Genomic DNA, 18941 nt, shown 5'->3' on the forward strand with positions numbered 1-18941 from the left:
ATTGCACCAAAAACCACACATTTGCAGCTAGAATAGTCATTTACCACATTAGCAATGAATAGAGTGTATTTCTTTAAAGTTAAGACTAGTTTAAAGTTATCTTCATTGAAAAGTACAGTGCTATTCCTTCAAAAATAAGGACATTTCAATGTGACCCCAAACTTTTGAACGGTAGTATATATATATATATATATATATATATATATATATATATATATATACATATATATATATATATATATATATATATATATATATATATATATATATATATATATATATATATATATATATATATATATATATATATATATATATACATAGCCCGGCCCCCAGCCAAATTGTTTTACCCCAATGCGGCCCCGGAGTCAAAAAGTTTTGGGACCCCTGCACAAGATGGATTGCACGCCTTATTCTACTCACTTAAGAATGGATTGCACACGTTTAGTAGATGTGCTATGAAGTTTGCACGTGATTTAGTACACGCAAACTTTTAGTAAATCAGGCTCTAAGTGTTCTGTCAAAAATCCAGCTTTTTGCCTCATGTTTCAATTCGTCAATGACATTTTTATTGAGAAGAATAATCTTTTTTTTCAAAAGGCATGGCATATGCTCTTCTGGCTTCTTTGCGGCCAGTGTTTGGCCTCTACACTTCCCTCTATCCGGTGCTGGTCTACTTCATTTTTGGCACTTCCAAACATGTCTCCATTGGTAAGAATAAAGCAGATTATGTCACCATGGATGTAGAAATTCATATATGTGTTCAAATGTGCAGGTACTTTTGCAGTGATCAGCATCATGATCGGGAGTGTGTCAGAGCGGTTTGCACCAGACAGTAACTTCATCGTTAACGGTACCAACGGGACATCGACTGTGGATATCGATGAACGAGACGCTTACAGAGTACAAATAGCCTGCTCCGTCACAGTCCTGGCAGGGCTGTTTCAGGTGTGTCTAATTTCTCAGAATCTTCTGTGATCTTGTGACAATTTTTGTGACACGCTGTGGTTGTCGCCCAAAGATTCTGTTGGGTGTGTTGAGAGTTGGTTTTGTGGTCACCTACCTTTCTGAGCCACTTGTTCGAGGCTATATGACAGGATCCGCATGTCATGTGTTAGGCTCTCAGCTCAAATATTTGTTTGGAGTTACTCCGGCTCGTTTCTCTGGTCCCCTCTCTCTCATTTATGTGAGTATGGCCCATATTTACCACTCAAGCGTACCTCACATTTAGATTATTTTTTATTTTTAACCTTTCCAACTTTCCTCTTTATGTCACCCTCAGACTGTGGTGGAAGTATGCCGCTTGCTACCTCAGACGGTCATGTCAGAACTTGTGGTCAGTCTGGTGTCGCTCGCTGTTCTCATTGTGGTCAAGGAGATCAATGCCTGCTACAGGCAGAAAATGCCCATGCCTATCCCCATAGAACTTATAGTGGTAAGTCCTCAAGATGTTCTTTCTTTGTTGTATTCACCTGACGTCACGCCCGGCTCATTAAATATGCGGGACTCAAGTGGTTGTCAAGCAAGCGTCTGTTGTCTAAGCGTTCTGGGCGGCATTTTGTCTTTCTCAAAGAAAAATGCCCTCTGCTTGCGTTGTTCTAGGCTGTTGGAACCGTTCAAATCGCAAAAAGGATAAAAGTTTCTTCAAAGTTCCTCAAGAGGTGATTAAAAAAAGGGCGAAAGAGTGCAAGTGATCGAGTTTGCAGTGATCACTTCGCTAAAGGTTTATTTGATATAATTTTAACATTTAGCATTTCCCATTAAAGTATTATTTTATTTGTATTTTAACCTGTTTCAGAGTTCTTAAAACACATTTTTTGCTACGAGTATTTCGTAAAACATCAACTCGGTGAGTCTAAATAAAAGAAAAGCAATTGTGAGCAAAACCTAAAAGAGTTAAGTTTTTACCAAAGGCAGCAATCATAAATGAAGCTTTCAGCACAAACACAATGTTGGGGTTTTTGGTTACATTTTCATAAAGATGAGGAAAACCACGCAAACTCGTAAACGGCATGTGCAACAACAAGGCAGCATGGCCGTAACTATGCAGTTACAGTAAGTTGTGATCACATCACTGTCTTCTTTCACAACCAACCTGGTCTTCAGTGGTGTCTCCGATTATCTTTATGAGTGGTTAACATAACGGGAAAATGCTAATCGCAGTTTTGTTTGCAAGGACGTGTCCTCGCAAAATGCAGAGTTAAATCATAAAACGTAACCTTACCCTGCAAGCAAAAACGATGCATGATTTTTTTCAGGGAGAATCTTGATACAAATTTCCTTGGTTATTTATTTATTTACAGACAGAGATAATTTTGAATTACATGTTTGTTTCTTTGGTTAATATCAGAGTCCGTTCTGCAAAAAGGTAATCCCCAAAAGCGCACATCTTATGGACAGGGACCCACAGTTAAAATATATATCATCATTTAATACACAAAATACAATACAATACAATTCATTTCAAAATCTACCCACCAAATACCCATTTACAATTTCATACCAACCTACCAACAGGTTGGCATTTATTAAAGAAGGAATTTTTAAATCCATCAAATCAGTCTTGATAATCCTATTATTCAAATTTGATTAAAAAGTTGCATCTTGAAGAGCTGCAATAATCTCATCATACATACAGAGGTCAAGACCAAAATTATGTGACTCATGTGAATTCCTCAGCCACTGTCCTTGACCCAGCCACACACGAATACGTTGTAGACCTCTGGGCTTTTCCAAGCTTTCTTCTGTTTTGTTGTGTAAAACGACATCTGGCACACCAGAAAGTTCAACATGTTTGGGAACACGACCGATGGATAATCCTTGAGATCATTAACAATCTTTTTTTGATAACGCATACTAAGGATCAATTGTACTGCAGAGTTTTCTTTTTTGCTCATATCTGCTTTTAGTGGTAAGATCTAGGCCCCTTGCAATCTCAGATAGCTCACACAATGTTTGATTTTGATTTTTGTTTTGATTTTTATTAAGAATCCCCATTAGCTGGTTGCCACAACAACCCACTAGTCTTCCTGGGGTACACAAACTCAATACAATTACAAGTAAAAGCATATAATTATAACTACACAATACAAAAACAAATAAAAGCATCGATAAGCAAACAAGCAAACAATTTACAGTCACAGAATAATAATTACCATATAAATATAACTACACAATACAAAACCAAACAAAAATCATCAACAAGCAAACTAATTTACAGACTCAGATAAAATATTACTTTCCTTTTAAAAACCTGTTTACTTTCAATGCCGGTGAGAATTCGAGGCAGGTTATTCCAGAGCGATACAGATCTTTAAATAAAAGATTTCCGCAAAGCATTCTTCCTGGGACGAGGGAGTACAAAATGCCCCTCACTAGACGCCCTGGTATTATGATTATTTATAGTGCTACTGTAAACTATTTGGGCCATGAGAAAATCAGGAGTTTTACTACCGGTTACTGATTTGTTTGATTGATTGATTGATTGAGACTTTTATTAGTAGGTTGCACAGTGAAGTACATATTCCGTACAATTGACCACTAAATGGTAACACCATTCTAGGTTGCACAGTAGTCACGTTGGTTTGATGGACCACCACTTCGTTCACCGAAAAAGTCACGTGACTGACTACAACCTATAGTCCAGCAGAAGAAATCTGTATCCTATAAAAAATCTATGATTTTGGCCATACTGCATTATTTTTCTATTTTTTTTACTGGTTGTCCGCATTAGGGTCACCGGTCAAGTCTATCCAAACTGACTTTCAGCAGCAGGTTGGGTACAGCCTGGACTGGTCACTGGTCAATCACATGTTAATAGACAACAATGCACACTGGTACTTTATCTTTATCTCCATACTGTAGATTTTATGCCTACATCAAAGTGCCACCTATGTCTATCAAGCTCCATGTTCTGATGTTTAAATGTTAGTTGTCTGGTTGTGGTTGTGTCTGTGCTTGTGTTTTTGTTCTGTTGTTTTTGTGTATGTTAAGAAAGCAATGATGCACTGTACCCAAGACAAATTCCCCCGCTGGGACAATAAAGTTGAACCTTGAACCTTGAACTTTGAACTGTTCACATTCACACTGTTGAACAAATGACGTCTCCGGTTACGTAAAATGCATGTTTTTGGAATGTGGGAGAAATGCCAAGGAAGCACAGGGAGAATCTGTAAAGTCCAGACATGTCCCCTCACTGTATTACTTTCAAGAGATGTCCAGACTATTCAACTAACTCCCTGCACCTCTTTTTTCTAGGTTATAGCAGCTACAATCATCACTCACTTCTGTGGCCTTCCTGCCAAATACAACATTGATGTTGTCGGCGAGATCCCGAGTGGGTGAGTTAATCTTTATAAATTTAAGATGCAGAGAGCTACCAATGCATAACAAGATAACAGCGAGACCGGTGGCGGTAGTTTGAAGTTGTGGGGCCAGAAAGCCAAGGTCACACTGTGCATCTACTGTCTTAGAGCAGTGATATTCAACTAAATTGTCTTGGAGGACACATTTGTAGAAAGTTAAAGACCGGGGGGATTGGAGTTCTCCCTTCACTATTAATCTTGTTTTGTATATTCCGGCGAACTAGCGGTATCTATAGTACACATTTGATTTTTGCTCTATTTATTTTGTCAGAGTTACAGGAGCGCTCTGCTGTTTTTAAGGACCTTCTGCAAAAAGGCTAGTCAATGATCATAACTATTCCAGCACTCTAGCATTTTTAAGAATGTGCTGCAAAAATGTGAGTCTCTCACAAGTTTTTAGAACTGCATTTGTGGGCCACCAGTTGAATAGCCCAAATGATGAAAAGGAGAGGACCAAAAAGGGAACCTTGAGGAACACCACTAGTATAACTAAAGAAGTTGAACCAATGACCACTGACTGGATCCGAAGCAAATAAGCTACAGCAACACCTTAGTTACATTAATCACATCACAAATAAAAAATTGTAGCAGCCAAAAAGGAGAGGACGTAAAAGAGTGTCTTGAGGACCGCCTCATTGATGTAAATCCCAAGTTTGGACCCCAGTGTTCTGTTTGCTAGCAATGTTTAAATGTCAATGCAAGGATCAGCCAATGTGTTTACAGTGGTCCAAGTTCCTCTCTACAACATGATAACTCTAGTGTTTTTAGGAATTTCCTGCAAAAATATTTCGCTCTTAAGTTATGAAATGAACTTGGGGACCGATATGGTGTCATGCCGATATGGATTTGGGCCCCGGGACACCAGTTGAATAGCGATGTCTTAGAGGGTGTTGGGAAAAGATAGATGTTTTTGTCTTAAACAGTAGATAACAAATAACTGTAGATACTTATGGGATTATTGAAATCTTTCAGTAAAAAAGAACAGCTGCAGAATGTGTGAGTTCAATTTTTAGTCAGCTCGCAGTCACACATTCTTGGGGCAAGAAGAAACAATAGACCAAAAGCTTGGTGCTGAAAAAAGTTAATTTTATCTTGAGATGATTTAACAGAACTCAGTATTTGTATTGTTCCTGTACCTATAGAAAAACCCTGAGTTATTGCTGTATGCTTATCCTACGTCAGGCTTAAGGCCCCTCGTGCTCCAGATGTGACACTCTTCTCTGCGGTGATAGGTGACGCTTTTGCTGTGGCCATTGTGGGCTATGCCATCACTATTTCTCTTGGTAAAACATTTGCCCTCAAACATGGCTACAAGGTGGATAGCAACCAGGTAAGGCGCACACTTATAAGAACATTGTGTCACTTGGTCTGATAATCTTTGAAATCTGATTGTACAAAACAGAACATGAATACAATTGAATCGATTCTTACTGTGTTGCCATTTTTGACTCCAGTCAACCACAGTATGTAAGCAAATTTCTCAAAATTCCCTTACATACAGCACATTATTACAATAGGAGCTTTACTTTGTGAAGGAAATCACTCATTTGTCAAAAACAACCATAAGTGTTCATTTTTAACTTTTACATTAGTGTATGCATGTGTGATTGCATGTGACAAAGAGCAGACAGACAGAGTGAAAGCACTGATAAATCATTAATGCCTAACAAGCTTTATGCAGACTTGTCCAGCTTAAATATGCTTGCTTGCTTTCAGTGTGTTGTGATGACACGTCCATATGAAGTTAATGAACAGAAGTTATTGACCCAGAGGGTATAGACTCTGGACATAGCTAGAATTAGGATGTCATTGTACAAGCGGTAGAAAATGGATGGATGGATGCATTGGCGTTGTTAGGCCTATTTTAGGGGGGCTCAAGCCCCCCTAAAATGTTCTTAAGCCCCCCTAAATAAGTTTGTTTAAAAAAAAATTTAAAAAAATCTTTTTTTTTTTTTTTTTTTTAAATACATGCCGACATATTCATTATAAAGTGGCCCGAATATGAGTTTAAATAAATAATCATATAACCTGTCATTATTCACTCATTTTCCCCTCACTTCATAGCGTAAGGTAGAGAGCCCCTTTAGTGCGTCGGTATCCAATCCATTGCACTTGTTCATACAGAAAATGCCCACATCACTCAAAATCCAGTCCGCATTTTCTCTGTGACCTTGCTTGCGGTCCTTGGACTTGTTCATATAGAAAATGCCCACATCACTCAAAATCCAGTCCGCATTTTCTCTGCGACCTTGCTTGCGGTCCTGCAGGTGTACGAAGCACATTAGCACACAGCACTGCAGAACAAGAACCTTGTGTCTGCAATTGTAAATAATTTAGTTTTTAAGTTTTGTGTTTCTTGTAGAATCTATATAAAGTAATATACATTAGCCTATTGTTAAAATAATGAAAAAAACATCATTAAATATATTTGTTTTATTGTATTGTTACATTAAAGGCCTACTGAAACCCACTACTACCGACCACGCAGTCTGATAGTTTATATATCAATGATGAAATCTTAACATTGAAACACATGCCAATACGGCCGGGTTAACTTATAAAGTGCAATTTTAAAATTCCCGCCACACTTCCGGTTGAAAAACTCCTTTGGATATGATTTATGCGCGTGACGTCACAAAATCCACGGAAGTGGTTGGACCCCATCGACCCGATACAAAAACGTCTTGTTTTCTTCGACAAAAGTCCACAGTATTCTGGACATCTGTGTTGGTGAATCTTTTGCAATTTGTTTAATGAACAATGGAGGCTGCAAAGAAGAACGTTGTAGGTGGGATCGATCGGTGTATTAGCGGCTAAGTACAATACTTACAGCAACACAACAAGGACTACTTACTACGCCTAGCCGATGCTTGCCGCCAAACCCACGGATTAAGTACTTCGTCGCGCCGTCGATCGCTGGAACGCAGGTGAGCACGGCTGTTGATGGGAAGATGAGGGCTGGCTGGCGTAGGTGGAGCGCTAATGTTTTTATCATAGTTCTGTGAGGTCTGGTTGCTAAGTTGCTAAATTAGCCTTAGCGTCGTTAGCAACAGCATTGTTAAGCCTTACCAGGCTGAGAATTTTTAACCGTGTAGTTACATGTACATGGTTTAATAGTATTGTTGATCTTCTGTCTATCCTTCCAGTCAGGGGTTTAATTGTTTTGTTTGTATCTTCATTTAAGAACGATGCTATCACGTTAGCTCAGTAGCTAAGTGTGTCACCGATGTATTTTCGTGGAGATAAAAGTCACTTTAAATGTCCATTTCGCGTGCTCGACTCTCATTTTCAAGAGGATATAGTATCCGAGGTGGTTTAAAATACAAATCCGTGATCCACAATAGAAAAAGGAGAGAGTGTGGAATCCAATGAGCCAGCTTGTACCTAAGTTACGGTCAGAGCGAAAAAAGATACGTCCATCACTGCCTCTCTAGTGCTTCACTATAACGTTCCTCATCTACGAATCTTTCATCCTCACTCAAATTAATGGGGTAATCGTCGCTTTGTTGCTCCGAATCTCTCGCTCCATTGTAAACAACGGGGAATTGTGAGGAATACTAGCTCCTGTGACGTCACGCTACTTCCGGTACAGGCAAGGCTTTTTTTATCAGCGAGCAAAAGTTGCGAACTTTATCGTTGATTTTCTCTACTAAATCCTTTCAGCAAAAATATGGCAATATCGCGAAATGATCAAGTATGACACATAGAATGGATCTGCTATTCCCGTTTAAATAAAAAAATGTAATTTCAGTAGGCCTTTAATAGCTGTTGTATTATTATAGGATGGCTTGTTAAACATTTCATAGGATTTTCAGAGGGTGGAAAAACCAAGACATTTAATATAACATGTAAAATGAATAAATACATAAAAAGAAAAAGAAAAAAAATGGTTAAAAGCCATCGTCCCGGGGAGCATTTCATTTTGTCCCGTGCATTTTTTTTACCGTCCCCGGGACGACGGGACTACGATAATCTCAAGCCCTGGAAGTTACATTTTATTGTTTGCATTATTTGTTTCAGCATTGCACTTTGAAGATGGTCCCTCAGCTCTTTGACAGCTTTGACTCTTTTTCAGAACAGCAGACGGACTCTAAGTCTTTCTTATTTACAGTATATACAGTATAAACGTATAGTATAGACTTCCATATATGTTTAATTTCCTTAACGGCTTGCCATAATATATATGTATATATATATATATATATATATATATATATATATATATATATATATATATATATATATATATATATATATATATATATATATATATATATATATATATATATATATATATATATATATGTATATATATATATATATATATATATATATATATATATATATATATATATATATATATATATATATATATATATATATATATATATATATATATATATATATATATATATATATATATATATATATATATGTATATATATATATATATATATATATATATATATATATATATATATATATATATATATATATATATATTTATATATATATACTATACTAGGGCTGGGAATCTTTGAGTGTCCCACGATTCGATTCAAAATCGATTCTTGGGGTCACGATTCGATTCAGAATCGATTTTTTTTTTTCAATTCAACACGATTCTCGATTCAAAAACGATTTTTTTTTTTTTAAATGAAAACAATACACAACAATACCATAATAATGCAATACAACTTCAAAACAAAACCCGACGCAGCAACATTCAGAATAGCAATAAACAGAGCAATTGAGAGCAATTGAGGACACACAAACATGACACGGAACAATCTAAAAGTAGTGAGACAAAAATGAATATTATCAACAACAGTATCAATATTAGTAACAATTTCAACATAGCAGTGATTAAAAATCCCTGATTGATATTATCATTACAAACATTAATACAAAAAAAAAATACAAAAAATGAACAATAGTGTCACAGTGGCTTACACTTGCATCGCATCTCATAAACTAAATGTCTAATGATAATGTCAATGAGGGATTTTTAATCACTGCTATGTTGAAATTGTAACTAATATTGATACTGTTGTTGATAATATTAATTCTTGTTTCACTACTTTTGGTTTGCTCTGTGTCGTGTTTGTGTCTCCTCTCAATTGCTCTGTTTATTGCAGTTCTGAGTGTTGCTGGGTCGGGTTTGGTTTTTGAATTGGATTGCATTGTTATGGTATTGCTGTGTATTGTTTTGTTGGATTGATTAATTAAAAAAAAAAAAATAATAATAATAATAATAATAATAAAATAAATTAAAAAATATCGATTTTTTAAAAATGAGAATCGATTCTGAATCGCACAACGTGAGAATCGCGATTCGAATTCAAATCGATTTTTTCCCACACCCCTAATATATACATATACATATATATATTATATACAAGCCAAATTATCCCAATCCAGATATTACTTTAATTCAAGTAATTAAGTAATATTTCCAGGGCTTGAATTTACAATCATTTTAGTCACATATGTGCCCAAAATGTAATCTGTGCAACTTCAAAATATTTGGGAACAAACAATTATTGTATTGTGAGCTAAAGTCGTGGCATTAGCCTCTATGTTGTGAATTAATAACAGAGTCTAATGCCATGACTTTCATTGTGTTTCAGTGTATCTTGAAGGATCATGCAAGTAATTGTTTCTTGTTGATGCTGTAAACAAAATGTCACTGTGCAAACCCATGTTTGTTGTTGTACTGAACACAGATTGAAAATAAACCGACTGAAATAATAATAATAACAATAATTAATTTCTAAGTCTTTATTAGCCGTTTGTGAAGTTCTGTGCTCGTGCACTACGTTCGCTCGCATCCTGTGCATCTCCTGGGGGCTAAGCCCCCCCTGTCCTTAAAAGCTAGTGACGCCCCTGGATGGATGGATGGATGGATGTAACTATGAATGACATCTAAGTAGGGCTGTCAAAGTTAACGCAATAACGAGTTAACTTAAATTTCCAGCGCAATTTTTTTTTTGACGCGCAGGATTGACATGCGTGCATCATGTGTGACCGTCTGCCAACACCGTAAGTCCTGGAAAACGCACTGCAGCAGGAAATATCACGACTGCTTTAGATCCTATAGGCCTACACTAGTAAATATATGTAGGCCACAATAGGATGAAAGTACTATGTTAAAATTGTAAATCATCATATAATGTCATTGAAACAATCGGAATTGTTTCAGTCAAAATATTTATACTAATCAAGCCTTAGATGTGATTATTTTTATGATGCAGGTGCAGCTGAGTCTCGAGACACTTATTTCTAAGGTGTGGATATTTAGAAAATGTGCTCTTAAATTCAAATAAATCAAATACATCTACAATGTAAAGAAAATCTAATTTGCTGTAAATAAAAAAATATATTTTAGAACACCAGAATTACAAGGTGTTCGAAAACATGATAGATTGTTATTGCATTATTTTACTATGATAGGTCGGTTCATAATCTAAAGTGAAGCATGAAACTCCGGGGCTGAAAATGAGTCTCACTCTAATTGGATGTGTTCGTAAAAGAGTTTCCATTTGATGTAGAGCGGTTTAAAAAAAAACATGTTTAACAAACAAACATTTGCATAAAGACTAACATTTGTCCAGACCCATGTTGATATTAAAAAAGTGAAAAATTATCTTTCTAAGGTACACTTAATAAAGACAAAAAACTTTGATGTGCAATTATTTACGAGTTAAAGGGGACTGCACTTTTTTGGGAATTTTGCCTATCGATCACAATCATTATGAAAGACATGACGATGGATGTTTTCTTTTTTTTTTTTTTAATGCATTTTAAATATCAAATAAATGCGATCAAAAGCCAGCTTACAATTAATGAAGCTGATGAGAGCCGCTCATTTCTGCCTATAAAGCCCTTAAAAAAAATCTAAACAAGATCCATTGAGGTTTTATCTACATGACGTAAGTATATATGTAATGTCGTAACGGGCACATTTATAATAACATTTAGTATTTACGTATTTTGCTCATTTTAAGCAAACGCGGCACATTAATTTAAAAAACGCATCACATTTGCTTTTTTTTCCTTCATCACTGATTTCTGATCACCGCAGACTTCATGAGAGCTAACAAACATAATACAACATCACTTACTGTACACTATCTGCTGTCATTAGGATGCCGACTGTAGGAGCCTAAATGCTGTTTAAGTTAATAGACATTTTATGGAAGGTGCTTTATGTTTACTCAGCCAAAATGGGACTACTTACTTTATTTGAATAATATGACAATGTATATATTGCATGCTTAAAGTAATCATAAGGCTCACTTTATTTGTAATTATTACATTTGAGCGAATAATTTGATAACGCACTATTTTATACTGCTTTACTACAGTGAAGAATATGTAACTATTTAATTGCATATATGGCGGAAGGATCTGTGTCGTAATAAGGTTTGGACACAATGTATTATGGGTTATGGCAGTCAGGTATAAGGTGGAATCGAGCCACAGTTTTTTGACCTTACTCTTACTTTTTCTTACTCTTTCTCGCTGTAACACACTCGCTTTATTTTGCCATTCATTTTCTCCCACATCGTTATTGTTTGACGTTTTGAATGATTAAGTTCACAAGTAAACGCTACAAAACAAAGAGGAGCATCTGGAGTTTTGTTTGTTGTTGCCGCAGCGAGCGGGAGCAGGAGAAAGCAGAGGAGCGTCAAGCTAAGGCTTCATCAGGAAACTACACCGACTGTTTGGATGTTCATATATTCCCATTAGCGGAAGAATGACTCATAATCCTCGCGAAGAAACGGGGTGGGGACCAAGCGTCTTTTTGTGTCATTCTCGCCAGTTCCGGGTCCTAAATGGCTGTCAAAGTGCCCCAACTTGTCGGATTACACCCTCAGCCATCTACTTTCCAGGTGAGAGGAATGATTTATGATTTACAATAAACTTCCAAGGAGGGGGGAAGCAAGGAAACAGCAGACCACTCGATGATGTAAACATAGGGACACACGGTAGTGATCACGGCACAGCTATAAATAGTTTGTCTGCCTTAAGGCTTATAACAACAATATCACTAATACTTAGTTAATATTCAAGTCACTAAATGCAAATGGAGTATTGTTAGTGCTTTTTGGGTGGTTATTTAATGAGTTTTATCGGCGAAATAGAGGATCTCCCATTGTCTGCTGTAAGCTGACTTTTATTTACGTTTATTTAATACTTAGAATGCATTAAAAAAAAATCTATCCATCATCATGTCTTTCATAATGATTGTGAACAATAGGCAAAATTCCAAAAAAAGTGCAGTTTACCTTTACAGATAATGCGATTAAACACAATGAAATATTTTAAACACCTGAATTTAATGTTTAATAGTGTGTCTTTGCTTTGTTTTGGCTCTTCTAGGAGTTAGTTGCTCTTGGCCTCAGCAACACTGTTGGAGGCTGTTTTCAGTGTTACTCCGTGACTGGTTCTATGTCGCGAAGCCTCATTCAGGAGAGCACTGGGGGAAAGACTCAGGTACTGTAAACTAACATATGTCATTGGACGCAAAATACCTGGAGGAGTTCAAGTACCTCTGAGTCTTGTTCACGAGTGAGGGAAGAGTGGATCGTGAGGTCGACAGGCGGATCGGTGCGGCGTCTTCAGTAATTCGGACGCTGTATCGATCCCTTGTGGTGAAGAAGGAGCTGAGCCGGAAGGCAAAGCTCTCAATTTACCGGTCGATCTACGTTCCCATCCTCAACTATGGTCATGAGCTTTGGGTTATGACCGAAAGGACAAGATCACGGGTACAAGCGGCCGAAATTAGTTTCCTCTGCCGGGTGGCGGGGCTCTCCCTTAGAGATAGGGTGAGAAGCTCTGTCATCCGGGGGGAGCTCAAAGTAAAGCTGCTGCTCCTCCACATCGAGAGGAGCCAGATAAGGTGGTTCGGGCATCTGGTCAGGATGCCACCCGAACGCCTTCCTAGGGAGGTGTTTAGGGCACGTCCGACCGGTAGGAGGCCACGGGGAAGACCCAGGACACGTTGGGAAGACTATGTCTCCCGGCTGGCCTGGGAACGCCTCGGGATCCCCCGGGAGGAGCTGGACGAAATAGCTGGGGAGGGGGAAGTCTGGGCTTTCCTACTTAGGCTGCTGCCCCCGCGACCTGACCTTGGATAAGCGGAAGAAGATGGATGGATGGATGGATGGATGCATCTTAAGTCAGCTTGGTGATAATTACTATATACTTTGTGTCGTTAGGTTGCAGGACTGATTTCTTCAATCATCGTCCTCATTACGATTTTAAAGATAGGATCTCTTTTTCAAGATCTCCCTAAGGTATTTACTTCTTTTTCTTCTTCTTCTTGTTTAAAGGTGCAAAACCGCCACCTACTGTATTGGATTGTGAACCACAGTTCTCTCCCTACCCTCTCCTTCCTATTCTACATTCTACTCATAAACCTGTCTTCACTCAAATTTTCTGATCACTGCTTAGTATCCCTTTGAGCGTAACCTTCTTCTGTCCATGTCTTCAAACTTCCTCTCCTAGTTTTATCCTTTCTCTGCTGTAGTTCCCACAATGAATGAATGCACGTTCCACTGACACTCCCTCTTTGCAGCTGTCCCATAATCCTGTTGGGTGTTTAATTAAAATGTTACGTCATCAAACTATTTGTGTGTGTCCTGCAGGCTATCTTATCCACAATCGTGTTTGTGAACTTAAAGGGAATGTTCAAGCAGTTCATGGATGTGCCTATGCTGTGGAGGACCAACAGGTTTGATTTGGTACGATTGAACACATTTTCCAAGTGTGAGGCACAGAAGACATCAGGGGAATCTTATGTTTAAAGGCAAATTGAATAGATGTTCATGTTCATTCGGTGACCTTGCTAAAAGTACAGTAGTAGAGTACCAAATACATCTTCAACCATTTAACACTTTTACCTGATAGTACTTTACTACCCTCTAGCTTGTGTGGCTGGTAACTTTCACAAGCACTATTCTACTCAACTTGGACCTTGGTTTGGCTGTCTCCATTGGCTTTTCTATACTGACCGTCATCTTTAGAACACAGCTGTAAGTGCATGTCATTATTCAAATCATATGACTTTGATTAGGGAGGTGGTTTAATATTTGTTGATGTTTTCTCTCTCAGGTCACACTATTCAATCTTGGGCCAAGTGCCAGCCACTGACTTGTACCTGGACATAGACACATACAAAGAGGTACAGTGAAACTTGTGAATTTTGTCAAGACAACACAATCAGTTGACCAGATTAAATGGTTTTCTATTATCTGTATCTTCAGGCTAAAGAGATTCCAGGCATTAAAATCTTCCGTTCTTCTACTACCATCTACTACAGCAATGCTGAGATGTACCTGGAGGCCTTACAAGAGAAGGTCTATATGTTTGTCCTTGTGTTCTTACGGGAACCCATGAAATAAGGTGTGGGGTTGCCCAGGGCTCAATTTTAGGTCCTCTAATCTTTCACATGCTCTTGGGTACCTTATTATGAGACATGGCTTCAGTTAAGCTGATGATACATAGTTGTACATTACTTTGTCTCCTGATGACACAGGACCAATAAATACCCTTTTTAACTGTATTTTAGACATCAAGTCCTGGATGGCAGTTAATCTCCTACACTTTAATAAGACAAAACAGATGTTTTAGTTATAGGTACTGAATGCCAGAGGGAGAAACTTTGACCAAAATTACAAGATTTTAAACCAACACAATCTATTAAAAAATCTGGGCGGGGTTTTGACTGCAACCTGACTTTTAGCCACATATTAAAAATATTACAAAAATAGGTTTTTATCTTCTTAAAGAAGAACTGTACTTTTTGTTTTTAATTTTGACTATTGTTCACAATCATTATGAAAGACATGACGACAGATGGATTTGTTTTTTAATGCATTCTAACTTGTAAATAAACATAAATTAAAGTTTGCTTACAGCGGCACCAATGAGGGGTCCTCTATTTCACCAATGAAATCCAATAAATACCCATTCAAAAACAGCCAACAATTCTCAATTTACATTTTGTGACTTGAATATTAACCAAGTATTATTGATTTTGTTATTATAAGCGCTAACGCAGACAAACTTTTTTTTGCTGTACAATAGCTTTTAGCGGTGTACAATTTCGACATGATTGACTGGCAAGGTGTTTCCTCGCTTCCTTGCTCACTGGAAGTTTATGTAGTTCATAAATTATACATCTCACCTGGATAGAAAAAGTCTGAGTTTGTATTCCGACAAATTGGGACACTTTGACAGCAATTTAGGACACGGAAATGGCGAGCGAGACGCTTGGTCCCCCCCTGTCGACCCCCACCCACCCCGTTTCTTTGTGAGGATTATGGTCATTCTTCATCTAAATGGAAATGTACGAACATCCTAGCAGTCGGCATCTAAATGACAGCAGACCTTGCACAGTAAGTGATGTTTTATTATGTTTGTTGTCCCTCATAAAGTCTGCAGGGAGCAGTAATAATAATAATGAATTAGATTTATATAGCGCTTTTCTAGACACTCAAAGCGCTTCACAGAAAAGTGAGAACCCATCATTCATTCACACATGGTGATGGTGAGCTACTTTCATAACCACAGCTGCCCAAGGGTAGACTGATGGAAGCGTGGCTGCCAGTTTGCACCTACGGCCCCTCCGACCACCACCTATCATTCATTCACCAGTGTGAGCGGCACTGGGGGCAAGGGTGAAGTGTCTTGCCCAAGGACGCAACGGCAGCGATTTGGATGTCAAGAGGCGGGGAGCGAACCTGCAATTCTCAGGTTTGTGGTGCGGCCGCTCTACCCACTACACCATGCCGCCCCCAGTAATCAGTGATGAAGAAGAAAAAAAGCAAACGTGATACATTTTTGAAATTAATGCTCCACTTTTGCTTAAAATCATCAAAATACGTAAATATTAAATGGTATTATAAATGTGCTCATTACTACATTACATATATACTTACATCATGTATATAAAACCTTAATGGAGGTGTTTGAATGTTTTTAAGGGCTGTATAGGCAGAATAGAGCGGCATATAAGCTCCATTGTTAGCAGACTTTTGATCGCATTTTTTTAACATTTAGAATGCAAAAAAACCCAATACATCAATCCTCATGTCTCTCATAATGATTGTGAACAATATGCAAAGATCCCAAAAAAGTTCTCCTTTAAAGAACATAGCCAGAGTCCGCCTGTTTCTCTCTCAAGCCAACACAAAGGGGCTAATGTATGCTTTTATTTCCTGTCGTTTAGACTATTGTAATGTCCTGCTCTATGATCTTCCCAGAAATAATATCAGAAGTCTACAATTATAACAAAACTAAGCTGCACGCGTGCTGAGAAGGACCAGAGGGCGGGAGCATATTACACCAGTTTTAAAATCACTGTATTGGCTACCCATCCGCTTCAGGGTGGATTTTAAAGTTCTAGCATTATTTTTTAAATGTCTTTGTATGTCTTTCACCTGCTTTTACCGTATCAACCCTCGTGAATCCTGAGGTCTTCTGGTACCGGCCTTTATCTCTATACCAAATACCAGAACAAAGACTCATAGTGAGGCAGCATTTAGCCACTATGGCCCCAACTGTGGAACAGCTTGCCCGAGAGCCTCAGGACTGCAGAGACCGTTGATATTATTTTTTTTTAAAGGTTTAAAGACACACCTTTTTAATCAGACTTTGTGCTGATCATGCTAATTTTTCTTGTTATTAATTTCTATTTTATTAATTGCTATTATTACTACTATTATTCTGTCAATGTTATGTTTTCATTAACGTATTACTGTATTATTTATGTTTTATTTTTACATATATTTTATCAAATGTCTAATACTATTTTTTTTTGGATGGCATTAATTTTAGTTGTTCTCCAGTGTGGACATGCCTCAAAGGTCATGGTTTTCCGCAATCCTCAGTGCCATGTCATTGTTTGTTATTGTCCAATAGTGTAGTGCTGTGTGTGTTTGTATGTATGTTTTTTCTATCTTTCTAAAGCATTGTGTGTTTGCCACTTGCCTGTGTATGAAAAGCGTTACATAAATAAAGTTTGATTGGATACAATTTTGATTTGATTTGAATAGCATAATGTATCCCTAGCTGCTGTCTACATCACCCGAACATTCTTTCATCACCTCACTCACTTCTTTGTGATGCATATTTTTGTTTTGCACAGAGTGGGATTCAAATTGGGAAGCTTCTGGCAGCTAAGAAGAAACATGCAACGCTGAAGCAACAAGAGAAAAATAAAGCTGAACAAGAGAAGAAAAATGAAGTATGACTAATCGCTTCTTTCAAGAAAAATGTTTTGTTATAGTGTTACCAGGAAATCTGTAATGTTTCTGCAGATGGTCGGTGACCTGACCGATGACACGTACTCTTTGAGAGAGAAAAAAAGGGAACAGTTCTGTGCCCAACTGGAAGGGCATAAAGAAGTGGAATCTCCAGGGAATGTGATGTGTAACGGCCAAGTAAACTGGGCTTACCAAGCCGACGTGTCCGATTCAGTTTACAACACGGTTTATGACGACAACGTCACACAGGTTTCAAAAGACAGCGATAAAAAGAGCGGACTCGCCAATGGATGCCACAGCATCATCTTGGATATCTCGACAACCAGCTTTGTGGACACTGTTGCTGTGAAGACCTTGAAAAATGTACATGAATGTCACAATAACTCATTTGTTTTTTGGTCTTAAATTTGTTTCATATTTCCAGTTATTCAGGGACCTACAAGGAATTGATGTGGACGCGTATCTAGCCGGCTGCCAATGTAAGTGGTACTCCAAAAATCTGTCTAAGCACCTAGTCCCTATTAGGCTTGTACGGTATATTGGTATTAGTATAGTACCGCGATACTAATTAATCATATTTGGTACTATACCGCCTCTGAAAAGTACCGGTCCGCCACCCGCCCCCCACCGCGCCCTCGTCGTCATGTTGTGTCATTGCTGGTTTACAAGCAGACAAGAATGTTCGGCAGTGCACACACACAGAGTACTTACAAGCAGACACAGTGTGTAGACAGAAAAGGGAGAACGGACGCATTTTGACTTAAAAACTAACAATAAAGGTGAAGTTATAACACTGAAATGCACACCGGAAGAGGTGCTTTAAGACATGGCTAGCTAGCTAGCAGCTAAGGTCCAGCCCCAGTCGACAGTGTTTTAGCTACTTCTAAATCACTAATCCTGGTCTTCATGGCGACAAATAAAGTACGTTTCTTACAAGTATCATCCCTGCAGGACGACCGGCGTCAAAATGTAAACAAACACCATTGGTGGATCTACACCTATCATCCACTGTAATGATACCAAGTACAGTAGCGTATCTAGTCGATACTACTATGATTACGTCAATACGCCATTTGTCCTTAATAATGTTGACAAAATAATAGAATGATAAATGATACAATATGTTACTGCATACGTCAGCAGCTAAATTAGGAGCCTTTGTTTGTTTACTTACTACTTAAAGACAAGTTGTTTTGTATGTTCACTATTTTATTTAAGGACAATCTGGCAATAAGAAACATATATTTAATGTACCCTAAGATTTTTAGTTAAAATAAAGCCAATAATGCAATTTTTTGTGGTC

At 37.8% G+C, this 18941-nt stretch overlaps 1 protein-coding gene across 1 annotated transcript in view; it reads left to right on the top strand.

Annotated features, from left to right (window-relative positions):
* Positions 1-18941, top strand: part of LOC133653091 (solute carrier family 26 member 6-like) — a 34872-nt gene that overhangs the window by 14913 nt on the left and 1018 nt on the right. Inside the window, exons 3-17 of the mRNA XM_062052098.1 lie at positions 601-711; positions 776-948; positions 1022-1186; positions 1283-1435; positions 4258-4340; positions 5547-5694; positions 12750-12863; positions 13589-13666; positions 14018-14113; positions 14298-14404; positions 14484-14553; positions 14636-14728; positions 17521-17619; positions 17693-18001; positions 18063-18117. Coding sequence (XP_061908082.1) covers positions 601-711; positions 776-948; positions 1022-1186; positions 1283-1435; positions 4258-4340; positions 5547-5694; positions 12750-12863; positions 13589-13666; positions 14018-14113; positions 14298-14404; positions 14484-14553; positions 14636-14728; positions 17521-17619; positions 17693-18001; positions 18063-18117 — 1854 coding nt within the window. The remainder of the gene's footprint in view (positions 1-600; positions 712-775; positions 949-1021; positions 1187-1282; positions 1436-4257; positions 4341-5546; positions 5695-12749; positions 12864-13588; positions 13667-14017; positions 14114-14297; positions 14405-14483; positions 14554-14635; positions 14729-17520; positions 17620-17692; positions 18002-18062; positions 18118-18941) is intronic.

This window comes from Entelurus aequoreus, linkage group LG07 (genome assembly GCF_033978785.1).
Source record: "Entelurus aequoreus isolate RoL-2023_Sb linkage group LG07, RoL_Eaeq_v1.1, whole genome shotgun sequence".
Classification (NCBI taxonomy): Eukaryota; Metazoa; Chordata; class Actinopteri; order Syngnathiformes; family Syngnathidae; genus Entelurus; species Entelurus aequoreus.